The sequence below is a fragment of the Anthonomus grandis genome, chromosome 3 (genome assembly GCF_022605725.1).
Source record: "Anthonomus grandis grandis chromosome 3, icAntGran1.3, whole genome shotgun sequence".
In the NCBI taxonomy this organism is placed as follows: Eukaryota; Metazoa; Arthropoda; class Insecta; order Coleoptera; family Curculionidae; genus Anthonomus; species Anthonomus grandis.
The window spans coordinates 15,915,939-15,929,732 of record NC_065548.1 but is presented as its reverse complement, the minus strand read 5'-3'; the positions used below and the strand labels follow the sequence as shown (position 1 = coordinate 15,929,732).

The window sequence follows — 13,794 nt, the reverse complement described above, 5'->3', positions numbered from 1 at the left end:
CCGCCTACTTATTAGATATTATATACTTATTACTTCAAAATTTACAACAGGCATCATATTGTGTGGTGGAGCTCCATCTTGGTGTATATGCCCAAATAAGGCATATTGACAGACTGGAAGAACCCCTAAGAAAGCCTCTACTGCCGCATTTAAAAATTCAATATATCTCTCATCAGTTAAAGATCCCTCATAAAAAATGGGACCAATAACTTATTTTAAAAGATATCCCACCACAAGTAGGAGGATCTCCTACTCTTAAATTTGATTTCTCAGAATTTGCGTAGGTTGTGTGTATCTCAAAAATGTGTATTTTTTCCTATTAAATACCGCCGTAGTTCAAAAAGTGCACTCATTGGTCAGAATACTTTTTTAAATAAAAAAAATATCCTGTCTCTTTCTCAGCATCTCAGCACATAGTATCATTTGAGCATATTTGTGAGCGTCTTTCAATTTTTAAAAAAGCATTATTTTATATGGGAAATAGGAATATTTCTTAAGTATCTATTGAGTTTTGCTGCCTGACTTATTAAAATACTTATAAACGTCTTCGATAGATCTACTAGGATTTTCTAAAAAGTGACAAATTGGAAAATATTCATTGTTTGCATTACAGTTTATTACAATTATCAAAAATAACAAAATATCTAATCCTTCATTTTCATTCGTTTTTTCCTTTGAAAATATCTTCGAAACCTGAATCCCCTTTCTACACTGTTGAATGTTTTTTGATTTGGAACAGCTCTATGTGGATATAACCGTCGATATTTCCTCTAAGCTGTGAAAGCACTGTTACGATATTGCTAATATAAACCTAACTTTTTGCATTTCTCTTCATCTGTATAACGCATTTTTACAAGAGTATAACAAAAACTCTAAAATTAAGAGGATAATTACAGAAATTAATTTTATATTATTGCTCTTTCTGTATATGTAATTTTGTATATTTTTAAGTTTCTTAGCAACAAAACAATTGCAACAATATGCAGATTTGACCATCTTATACTCGTCCATAATGAAAGCCATCATGAACTTTAAACTAACATTTTTCAGAAACAACTAAACCAAACGTTAATAATGCATATATTTTTGAAATAAAAATAAGAAGACCTATCGTTTAAAAAAATAAAATACAGGATATCCCATTTAAGAAATGTTTCTTTTGCCTTTCTTATTCTTTTTACTACATCCTGTATACAAAACACCATATTTCGCAAAAACCACATGTCAAACCCTACAACTTTTTGTTATACAGGATGGTTCAAAAAAGTTATATAAAGATAAGGAATGACAAATCATCTACATATATTGTGGTGGCATTTTAAAGCAAACTTAATTTATAATAAAAAATGCTTGTACCTTTTTTCAACTTAAAATTACCAATACATATAACCTTTTTTGTTTAGCAAATTTGTGTTATCGTCCCATTTAAAAATTATATAGTTTTTTTAAATAGCTTAAAAGTACGATACCTACTTCTTTTTTTTTCTTAAATTTAACCATCTTTCTATTTTCAAGGATGAAGAAGTTAATAATAATATGCAATGCAGACGTAATTTTAGGCACCATGTCTATTAATTGCGAAATTTTAAAAAAGCAAGATTGTGAATACATAATTTCAGATTTTTTGTGATATTATATTATTAATTTTATATTTTTCCTTTTCCTATATTAAACCCCTCTTCCATAGGAAGCATTTTTATAATTATCATTTACATTAAAAATGTATGAAAAACATATTTATATTAAAATTTTGTATGGATAAGTATGTCAGTCGTTCACAGTCGCTTTTTCTAGAAAATGCTCGTAAGATGTATAAATACAGCCATCATTAGATAGAAAAACGAATAAAACATATATAGTTTAAAATGATTAACAATAACGATGATATTCACATGATCATAATATGGTTGATCGATGGAATGTTATCCAATTGGTTAACCGTCCAAGTGATCTGTGTTAAGAATTTTAAATGATTGTATTTAATTACTCGTAGCTTTGCATGGCTACATTTGCAGATACATATACCGAATAATACATTTGACTAAATGACTTAAATGCAGTTTCGTTTAGTAAATATTAGAGACACTGTAGAGTAAATCTATATTTGCTATAGTACTTACGCAGATTTATATTTAAAGATTAGTCCATGAGTTATATAGGTTGGGACTTGACCCAGCTGCGACCTCTTAAGGATTAACATTTTTGTTTTACAATATTTATTTATTTTTGTTTATTTCAGTATTATTTCCAGAAGAAAACAACTTCTATTATAAGTATTTATATACGAAGAACTTTACATTTTGAAGTTTAGTACAAAAAAAATATTAAAATTTCATTCAATACTGAAAATTTAATTCTTCATTTACTTTCCAGCAACTGTATACAAAATACATCGCTAAATTTCCATTTACCAACCCAAATCTTCTCCGTAAACTACTTTTTTACTAAAGCGTGAGATATAGTATAGAATGAATAAACTATGGTGGTTTTAATACTGGGTCCTTACTCTATACATCTTATTTACAAAATATAAAACTTTATTACAAATTTATAAGTTAAATGTAGCCACTCTAACTAGGTTTTGGTAAATACCCAAAATTTGGACAAGGTACGAAAGGATACGGAAACGTGACATGCTAGTCAAAAAGCGCCAAAATTGTTCACACTTTTGGCATCAGAAAAGATCACCTTATTTAACGCAGGTGAATATGCAATTCTTGGAATTTTTTCGCCGGTGGCTTTCAGGCGGTTTCATTACTTAAAAAAATATGTCTAACTCTATCTAAGTCTCGAATTGGGCTTAAGGTTTTGCCCCCAGACTTTAAAGCTAATTCTTTTTTTTTATAAAATATAATGAAAAACGAAACGATCAAGAAAACTAAAAAAATTGCATACTAAAGCACTATCAATAATAAATTTAGTTTGCTGTAATTAAAGCAAACAAAATATTTAGGCACTATTATATTAATAATTGTATATACCGAGCCCAAGATGGAACAAGAGAACACATTTTTACATATTTCGATGAACAATAGTACTCTAAAATAAATATCCCTCTTGCCACTTTTTAACATATATTTGCATTAAGTAACCATAGGAAAATAACTTTGTGCTTTGTTCTTGATATGCTCTATACAAGTATTGAAACTAGTCAAATACATATTTTTCGGGTTTAATTTATTTTTTCAAATCACACTTCATAGGAAACAATTGCTTTTTATATATATATTTTTTTTACAAATGTTCTGGTATATTCTTTATTAAAATACGTTATTTAACATTTTTATTCCAGACTTATTATGTTTCTCCATAAATTAGCAAAAATAATTTCCCACGTGTTTTATGTATGTAAAGTAATTCTCAGTTTTAATTCATAATTTTGACGTGATTTTTACATCTTCCAGGAATTAGAAAGAATTAATTATATTTTTTTGGCGTTTTATTCCAGCCATTTAAATTTTCTTCTAAATGAAAAGTTTATTCCAAGCTTTTCAAGACAGTTTTTCAGGCTTTTGGGAGTAATTGTTTGCAATTTTGACGTTTTTTTCATGTCTTTTAGGCATGGTTTTCGTGAGCTGCATAATTTTCATTCAACAAAATATGTATAATTGAAATTTTATTAAAAAAATATTAACTTTAGGAAATCAAAAATTCGCTTCTGCGAACCACTCTTTCACTACCTTCAACTAAATCCGTCAGAAGTTAATTGTAATATTTTTAAATAGATTGTATTTTGCTTTAAAAAGTTTTTATTATTGACGTACTGTACCTTTGAAACAAAATCTATAAAAATCACCAGTTTACTCAGAACTAAAAATAACACTTTATACTCTCATTCAGCTGATATTAAAATAATAATAAATCAAAATATTTGTTGAACTTTTTAGCAGGAGCAAGTGTAATTAAAAAGTAAATAAACGAGCTTATTAGCGATAACCCCTTGCCATTGTTGTTAAACAGTTTGGCATAACAATAATTAAAGATATAAAAGCACATGTAATGCGCCTTTTTATGTATATACCTGGTGTGTTCGTTAAGTATTTTCTTAATAATGCAAGCAATATGATATGCAATAAATCTATTCATATGTTTATATATAGGGTGTTTATTAAAAGGTCAGGGCAAGAGACATTTTTGCAACAAAAACAATTTGAAAATTTATAATTTTTATTACAAGATTTTTGTGATATATTTTAAAAATATTCAGTTTTAATTGATTTCTTTTTTACCCCGTTATATCGCAAGCGACGTCATTTTAGCAACGTTATATTTTTGTGCAAAAAAATGATCGTTTCTACGATTTTTCCAGTGTACGAGTTAATGTTTCTGGAAGACTTCTAGCACGTTTCTATGCAAACTAAGAAGCAATAATCTCAAACGATATTTAAAAATATCTTCAGATTATAATTAAAATATGAGATAACTAGGTGCCCTAAGAAACTTATCATAAATAGTATTTATAGCCTAGCATGATACATTGCCATGCAGATATTTCTTCAGTAACGGTTTTTTAGAAAATATTATATTATTTGATTTTTACATGCCTTAGAATAAAAATTTTAACAGAATCTGCATCCAATACTAATTTAAAATAAAAATATCCATAAAATTAGATATAGAAAAAAATATATTACTTATATATAAATAATAAAAGTCTCTTAATTAAAATTTTCAAAAAGTTTACAGAATTTTTTAATAAGTAAGTTCATTTGAAAACCTTTAAGTTTTACCTTATTATGACCATGATAATAAATGATAAAATCTAAATATTGTTTGTGATTTCGTTTTTGATAAACTGAACACAAAGTCAAAAAGTCACGTGAATCTATATGAATAGCGTACTTGCGTAGATTGGTTTTATCTCTTTGTGCAACTTAATATGCTGTGGAACGTCAATAATTTTCATAGAAACGCCGTTATCTAGATCTAGTAGGAACATTAACAGATTTCTCAATTTTTATCTTTATAAAGTGTTAATAAAAATCCTTTATTAAAAATTAGTATTAGTCATAATTAAGGTTATACTCTGTTTTCAGGGTGACAGTTGATACTGGAGTTGAAAATATAGCGTTAAAGTTGAATAATTTCATGCTATTTTCATAAATGTATAGTCTCTTTATTAATTAACTATATTTACATAAAATTTGGTATGTAACGTATTAATACAAAAGATTCTTCTGCATTATCCCATGCCACACGCATACGGTATATTTGATTCAAGAAATCAATAACAATATAATCCTCTCTGTTATTTAAAAAATATACATAATAGTAGTATGTATTTTTTGATAGCGATAAACAAGAAATCAGAGAGGTTTTGTATGAACGCTCTAAAGTCCTAAATTTAAAGATCGTGTTATACAGCTGTCAAAGGTAGAAAGATAGGCCTCTCTTGAGCATCGACAACAGTCCGTGGAGTACTCCGAAAAAATATTGGTACACAACTATGGCCTTTTGCTTCAAAATAAATAGTAGAGTTCCGCGAGGCTCTATTTTTGAACTCTCTCTTTGATATACAATATTATATATACAATATATATATAATGTTATATATACAATATTATATTATACTGTATAGTCTTGTTCATATAAATATATCTGGATAGTTCGCTCTTTTTGCTGATGATACATCTATATTGTGGCAGGAAACAGATATTATGCCGCCAGAAAACATGGCAAATAACCTCAGAACTGTCAAACAGTACTCCTAAAACACATATTGTTTGGTTTAAATGTGATATAGCAGAACACTTTTAAACCGTATTAGATTCTTCTAAATGAGAATTTGCTTCGTAGCATATCTACAACTAAATTGTCTGAAATATTAATTGCCGTAACGACATTTTGAAGACTATATAATCACAGTATAAAAATGATAACCGGATTCTTTGCATGAAGGTAGTAAGGGAGGGACTGAGTCTCATCTTAGGCTTGGCATACCACTCTGGAGTGTGGCCAATTAAGAAAAAGAGTAGTTCAAAGTATTGTTAACGCATAAAGAATCTTGTAAGCCCATCTTTGTCGCTGAACAGATTGTAACTCTGACGCCAATTTTAATCTTAAAGAGATTAACTTTTTTTTTAAACTATGCCAGGCTTTAAAGATTTATCCCTCAGCATAAGACTTCAAATTTGAATTTGCTTTTAATTTTTCAGTATAGAAGCCAGGCCCTAAAAACTAATTATACTTATTCCCACTTTGTTAATTTTTTTAAATATTTTCTGGGCTAATAAAGCACTTTTTAAACTTTTGTTAAATTAAACATTTTATTCCTAAATTTACCAAATTAATATAAATTCCTTTATCATTAATTACAAGGGATATTTCACATGTACATAATTAAATCTCCTAAGTCATCCATAGATTATCTTTGGACATCCTATATGTTATTAAGTTAACTATTTCTTTTTCTGGTCTAACAAGTTGCAGCAGGTTCACTATCTCTTTTAAGTATTATTATCAAATTGACCAAATTGTTTTAAGCAAAATATGCAAGGAACTAAGTTTAAATAAACAAAGATACGAAAAATTCACATGATAATGAAATTTGTATTTTAGTCATTACAGCACTGTTAAAAATAGCTAAACCCAGTTATTAACATAAGTATATTGTATATCCATTGATTTTTCATATCTCAAATAATATCAATTAATTTAAGTAGTGTAAAGAGATTTTGCAAAACTTTTTTTATTGATAAGCGGATTTATCGACAAATTGCGAGAGTCTAAAAACACATTTTCATTTCGTCTTATTCGCATAGATCGTTTTACCGTAACGCAGATCAAAAACTCTCAGTGAAATTTATCACATTCGTTTCGTCATCGCCTTATCGAAATTATCGCTAAATTGAATACATTTTCTCAGTTTGGGCCAGCCTATTCGGTACTATAAACACATAAAAAATCTGCCGCTAATAATTTATAGTTCAATGTCAAGTATACAAATATTAATGCCGTTTGTTTTCCACCATTTTAGATTTAAACGGACACTAATTTGATTTAGAAAAATGCAAATGTGATAAGTTTGAATTATAACACATAGAACGTATACAAAGTGTGACAAAAACGTTATTTTGGGACATGCTAAAGATTTTGAAGAAAATGGGACAACGAAAGGAAAAACTTTTTAAAAACAGGTCTTGGCCTCTTAAAAGGCAACCTGTGTCAGGGTATGTTATTATATTTGTACTATATTTTAATTTATTTTCTTTAACGCATTTAAGTCAGGGTGGTTTGGGTAATGCTTTCTATGTCGTGTATATTATTATTTTTAATTATGGCATCATCATGTAAGTTTGTACAATAACAAAAAAAAATGATATCAAAACGATATACTTGCGACATTCTTTACGAATAAAAAATTGAATAGAATTTATTCTCATAAGATAGAAATATGTAAATTGGCTAAATGAATCTTATTTAATTTTTTTTTATTTTAAAAACGCATTTTTGTGTTTCCTAAATTTCATTTAGGTTGCTATTTCTTTCTGCTAAGGAAATAGTATAAGGGAAACAAATAATTTTGAGAATATACTTTTATGTTTTTTTTTTAATTTCCATTTTGAGATATTCTTTAACAGGGTGTTTTTATAGTTAAATAAATTATTAGAGCTGCTTGTAAAACTCATCAAAAGAAATTTATTAAACATCTATTAGAAAATGGCATAATAAAAGAAATAATAACAATAAAAATTTAAACAATTTTATATTACTATTACATAACAGAGTGTGCTGATTAATTGTTTAATTAACCTTATTTTTCTAACGCATTATCAAGTTAAATGATAATTCACAGTAGAATCGTGACTTTACTACCCTTATAATACAGATTATCCGTTATATTTAGTTTTTATGCAGCTACTTTGCAACGTCTTAAATCAACGTTCGAAACTTAAAATAATCTACTTGATATAAATAAATGATTTCTTGTAAAATCCCACATAAACACAAAATGTTAAAGTTTTATTTTTATAATTAATGATTTTTTTCTTCTTTCAGGGAAGTTTACAACGCAATATGCCTTCGATTAGGAGACACATTACACATACCCGAAGATTCGGTAAAGGCACTCTTCAACGATATGCATTTGTTCCCTTCTGACACACAAGGTAAACATAATTGCAAGATTTTGAAAAAATAAATCTTCTCTGACGCCCCTCGTATATGAATAATATCGAAAGCAACGTTGCCTTTGCGCCATTTTGCCAGTATTTTAGTTAAAATATTTTTGACCTGTTTACTGAAAAGTCGAATTTAATTTGATAATAAATTAAGTTAAATTTTTTAAGGGAATAATTTGTAAATATTTGGGTAAGCACATAAAGTAAGTCTTAGTTTATGAGAATGGTAATATCGGCAACATTGGAAGAAATAACTTTTGTCAAATGTCATTAAGATATGTCAAAGTGCAACACAATAAACAAGTTCATAACCTACAAAATTTTTAAAATATGTCAACACAGGAAGAGTTTTCAAAAATTAAACTTTTATTTTCAAAATGTTTTAAGTTTGATTTAAATATTGTCTACAGCACAGTGTTATTCACCTACCTAAGGTATCCCAAATTTTTTTCTTCAAGGCATATTATTTTTATTGCAATATGAGAAAATGATTGGGCACAATGTTATTTTCCATTTTTATTAAAAAAATGTCTGTCAATCCATTGAAATTAGAATTTTCCATTGGTTTTTTCAGTGGAAACTACTTACTTTTAACAGAAAACTGTATTGAAACACTGCCAGTGCATTAATAATATTGTTGCTAAAAATCTAAAGTGTCAAGTATTTCTTATTTTAGTCACTAAGATGCTCCAGTGTGCAAGACAATACAGTAGAAGAAATGGCACTAATCCAAATTATCTTACTTTTGGTGAATTCTGTGTTTTTGTCAGGGAAATGCAGAATCACCCCAGTCCGAAGGTACACCGGAAAACATCACAACCAAAAATAAACAATAACAGTGAGTAAGGTAGCTTATTGCTTCTAACAATAGAAATAGGAATAACTTGGTTCTGAACCAGTATAGGTTAAGTAGGATTCAAATTAATCAGGAAATAAAATCTTTAATAATAAAACCTTAAATTAAGATTGTTCAAAATAGGGTTCCAAAGGGTAACAACCCTACTAAAAATTCTTCATATTCTTAGGTATTGTAAGTATTAAACTATACTCTATAGTATGATAAACCTTTCGGGGCACTTTTATGTCTTAAAAAATTATTTAGTGTTTTAAGTATATATTTTAAAAAAATATGTCTATTATTTTATAGATACACTGTATATAAATTTAATTTTCTTTGACATTTCATTGTTAAAAACAATTCAAACTTACCCATATTGCTTGAATCATTTTACCACAAAATGGGATTATTTATATATGATTGAGCCGTAAAAGACATTTAATTTGAGAAATATTGAAACTTAGGAATTTGTGAATATTGAGTGGCAAGACATACTTTTTATAGTACTATTATTTTCTATTATTATTTGCTATTCAATTTATTTCACTTATTGTCTGAGAATTTGTCACTGATTATTTATAATTAAGCTCAACCTTTTCCCAGTTTATCAAATAGGGACAATTTTGAATTGATGATCATAGATATGTATATTCCAAAAAATTCACTTTAGTAAAAAGATCTTAATGATAAAACCTAAATTAAATTTCTCTTTAGAATGTCCAAACAACAAATGTGAGGTTTTCTTGGGAGGCTCATGTAATCCAACAACATGGAGAGCAGACACAGCTATTCCAGCCTTACAAAAACAAGGCATTAGTTATTATAACCCAGTAAGTTTTTATAAACTTAGGACTCACCTTGATGAATCAATGAAATGTTCTATCTTTAACATCTTTACCCTAGCAAGTGTCTATGTGGGCTCCAGAGCTCGTAGCTCAAGAGCATGATGCCAAACAAGCAGCTTCAGTTCTACTTTTTGTCATAGACAGTCAAACAAGGAGTACAGTAGGAATGGTGGAAGTAGCCTATTTAGTTGCCTGTGGCAGATGTGTGATAGTTGTTGCCCAACCTTATAGAAAAGAACAGAGTATTATGGGAGAAGTCATTACGGAAAAGTAAGTTGAATAATAAAGGAAGAGCTCATGTTTTTTAATAATTTGTAACTTTTTTTTTATCTTAATAGGGAGTATTATAACCTAGTACAAGGACAAAGAGCACTTCTAGATCTGATTAAAACCAAAGGAGTGCAAATACATAACAGTTTGCCAACTGCTCTACAGTGCACTGCAGATATTGTAAAAAATATCTTTGTGAATGGTACCACTGCAGAAGAACAAGTTACTGCTAAACTAAGGTAAATAAGAGAATTAATATAAAGTTGTTCAACTTTCAAATAGAAATTGCAATCTCTTAAAAAAATTCTGTAAATCAAATGCTGAAATGCTATTCTTATATGATTGTAAATAAAATTTTCTGATAAGGTTGTATTGTAAATTTTCTTTAATAGTAGATCTAATTAAGTTGGTTGGTTGGTAAAGTGTACAGGAGAGGTTTTAGGACACAAAGATTTACATGAAATATTCAGAATCAATATTATAGTATTATTTAAAAAACTAGTTCCAAAAATTCGATTTAAAATTCACTTTACTGAATAGAATATTTTGTTTTGAAAAAGCTTATTTCAATTGAAGAAAACTGTGAGCAATGATGTTAGTGTTTTTTTTTTTTTAATTATTTTTAGCCTGAAAATAAAAATTTCTTATGATTTACAAAACATTATGTTAAACACTATGTACACTGAACCCTTTAAACTTTTTAATTGTCCCCATAAGTTCTGAAACTTCAGATATTCTCCAAAAAAAAACTGACCCTATACAAACACAATAACAAAAAAACATTCCCCTTTCGACTTTCTAGACCGCGATCCCAGAAGCAGCACCACCACCTAAAAAGCGATAATTTTTTCCACAGACGACTGCGCGAAGTCTACGATAGTTATAATGGAAGCATGGGAATCTACGACGTCATTGATGCGTATCGTCGGCTTACCAATCGGTCACTCGAAATCTCCAAACTCTACAACTTTTTTAATCAGCAAAACAGTACGAACGCTACCGTTATGACCAATGGTGAGGAGAACGGTGCTTTCTTGTCCTTTGAACGATTCTGCGCTGTGATGGCTGAGCTTAGTACTGATGGATGTGGCATGTGCAATATTGAAGGTAAATTTAATGAAATCCTTTTTAAGAATGTACAAAATGTTGTGAAATTACACGAATTATAGATAAAAAATTGGGAATTGGAAATGGTAAAACGAAATCATAATAATATTTAAATTATTTATTCCTTGGCCATAAGGCAAGCGGAATTAGGAAAATATTGGCAATTGCCAATTATAGAGGTGTGTGTAATTTGCTGCACCAAAATGTGTAGTGAGTAACTTTTAAGTTAAACTTCGCCATACCTGTATACATTCATCAATAAAGACGTTTATTATTATTAAAATTATTAGATGCATTGGTTTAATATCAACTTAGTTGGTTATGCAAAGAGATTATTTGATATTATTCATTATTATATTGAGCAACATGGTTTTATAAGAGAGGTTTCAATATCTATACTGGTGGCTTACTGTTCTGTTGGGTGAATTACAGAAGGGTTATTAGGTAGACGCATTCTATGGGGATTTCTCCAGGGCGTTTGATAGGGTATCAACTTACTGATGGCTGAATTAAGCGTTACAAGCTTTAATGAGCCAACTCTGCTTTGTTTATAATATTATTAACATTTCATTTGATTGTCTAGCAGTTTTGGAAAAGACAGAGTTCAAAATACCATTACATACGTTGAAAAGAAATAAAGCTTTTGAAATGATTTTTCATGAAACGAATTATGCTTTGAATAGTCCATTAACCAGATGATTCTTATGAATGAATGTTTCTTGATCCATTGAATGGCTTTCTAGATTTTTTTAAAAAGAACATTCAGAAGTTTCTTTGAAAAAAAGTAGGTAGTTCCATTCGAGTTATTCAGGTTTTAGGAAGGTCTTAATCATTAATATGATTCTTCTCATATGGAGAAAACTGTATAACCTTTTCTAGATACTCTCAGTGCTTATACACAGATATTTTATTTAATAAATATTTTGGTAAACACAGTACTTATTGTGTTGGTTATCTATTGGATGGAAACCAAGACAACCAAAAGAATATGTTTTAAATATTTAATCTCATTTTTTAGATCAGACTATTTTTTTTGCAATCTACAAGGCAGATTCTGAAAGTGCCAAAAGCCTTAAAGCCATCCTTAAAGTATTGATTTTTGAAAAATGTGCATTTCCGCGATTTAATTTATACCCCCCAATCAGAACATTCGTTTTAGCTGTTTTTTAAACGTAGATAACTTAACTTATGCCTAATGCCTGTCCTAATTCCTAAATAAACCTAAAAAGGTTTTTTTACAAAGTATATGCAATTTATAATTAATATATTTTTTGTCCTAAATTCATTCCTTAAATGTAATATTTAACCATTATAACATTTTTAGGAAGGGACTACATAAGACCCTTGTACTGGTCTTGTGCAATGTTGAAAACACACTATCTGGTTAGACATATGGTTGTACAACCTTTAGCCAATGTCTTAGGTACATTTCAGTATTTTTTCGTGCAACCGATTTTTTATTTTAATTTTTTCGACATAGTTTTCTTTTCTTGTAGATTAAGGACATTTCACTTAATTTTGCTTGCTAAATCATGTTATTATTTTCATATTTTACATTACAAGAAGTCACAAAGAAAACGGGAACTTTTCAAATGGCATAAACAAATTAATTAATAAAAAAGTTTGATTAGTATCGAAAATAAAAATTGAGTTACATGCCGTTTTTCGCTTATAAACGTTATATGGTGCTTATAAGCGAAAGGTATTCCAATATTGTTTGGAATCCATCACTCTTTTTATTGATTTGGTGGCAAGTTGGAGAGGAATGATAACAAGATCCATAACTAGTAATTATACAATAAGAGACGTTTCTCCAACCAACTCTCTACTTATCTTTTCTTCGAGGCTGTCACTGCTTTAAACATTTCTCGTTTTTATGTGCCATCTTGTAGATATTGGGTGGTCCAGGAAAAACGAAACACTCTATAATATCTTTGCTAAAGTAAAACAAATAAATTGGTTGTTATAGGTATGTTAGGAAGATGCCAATCCTTTAACGTATTCAATTTTTTTTTTTCACTTAATGGAAAATTGCCTTAATCTTCAAAGTTCTTTTTTCAATTTTTTATTTAATTGCACTATATAGGAAACAATAGTTTGGTCGATTTTAAAGTTTCACGTTTTAAAGTACAAAATTAATGCAATTTCTCGTTAACTCGGTGACAGAAAACAACTGAATGTGAGAAAATAATGTACATTTATGTTACATACCTAGATAGTAGATAGCTACATACCTAGATAGAGAACAAAGAAGTTATAAGAGTATTCTATTTTACCTGAATCACCTGTTATACTTTTAGACAAATATTTGCAGTACAATAATTAATAAAAAAAATTACAGCGTGGGCAACTCAAACATTCACAACAAACGAACATCCACAATGTCCGACATCACCAAACCATCCGAACTGCTCCGCTGATCAACTGCAATTCAGCTCGCCACCGTCCACAAATAGCGAGCCGTTGTATGATGTTTTCCTAGGTGGTAGCCTATTAACTGGCACAAAATGGCGGGAGAATATTGCTATTCCTTTACTTAAAAAGAACGGAATTCGGTATTATAATCCAGTACTTAGGTAAACAATTTTTTCTTTTACATAAAAACTGCATTTCT

The 13,794-nt window shown here is 28.9% G+C and overlaps 2 protein-coding genes across 7 annotated transcripts in view; one reads left to right on the top strand and one right to left on the bottom strand.

Annotated features, from left to right (window-relative positions):
* LOC126734613 (serine/threonine-protein kinase GM11705) overlaps positions 1-13,794 on the bottom strand; it is a 96,126-nt gene that overhangs the window by 45,453 nt on the left and 36,879 nt on the right. The window lies entirely within an intron of this gene.
* The window catches only part of LOC126734610 (uncharacterized), a 171,129-nt gene that overhangs the window by 145,726 nt on the left and 11,609 nt on the right, over positions 1-13,794 (top strand). For 4 of the 6 annotated variants that reach the window (XM_050438307.1, XM_050438302.1, XM_050438306.1 and 1 more), the window contains 7 exons: positions 7,999-8,108; positions 8,797-8,958; positions 9,673-9,788; positions 9,862-10,073; positions 10,142-10,312; positions 10,876-11,180; positions 13,522-13,756. In XM_050438307.1, coding sequence (XP_050294264.1) covers positions 7,999-8,108; positions 8,797-8,958; positions 9,673-9,788; positions 9,862-10,073; positions 10,142-10,312; positions 10,876-11,180; positions 13,522-13,756 — 1,311 coding nt within the window. Of the gene's footprint in view, positions 1-6,976; positions 7,170-7,998; positions 8,109-8,796; positions 8,959-9,672; positions 9,789-9,861; positions 10,074-10,141; positions 10,313-10,875; positions 11,181-13,521; positions 13,757-13,794 lie in introns of all 6 variants that reach the window. The other 2 variants (XM_050438305.1, XM_050438303.1) reach the window with 2 other exon arrangements.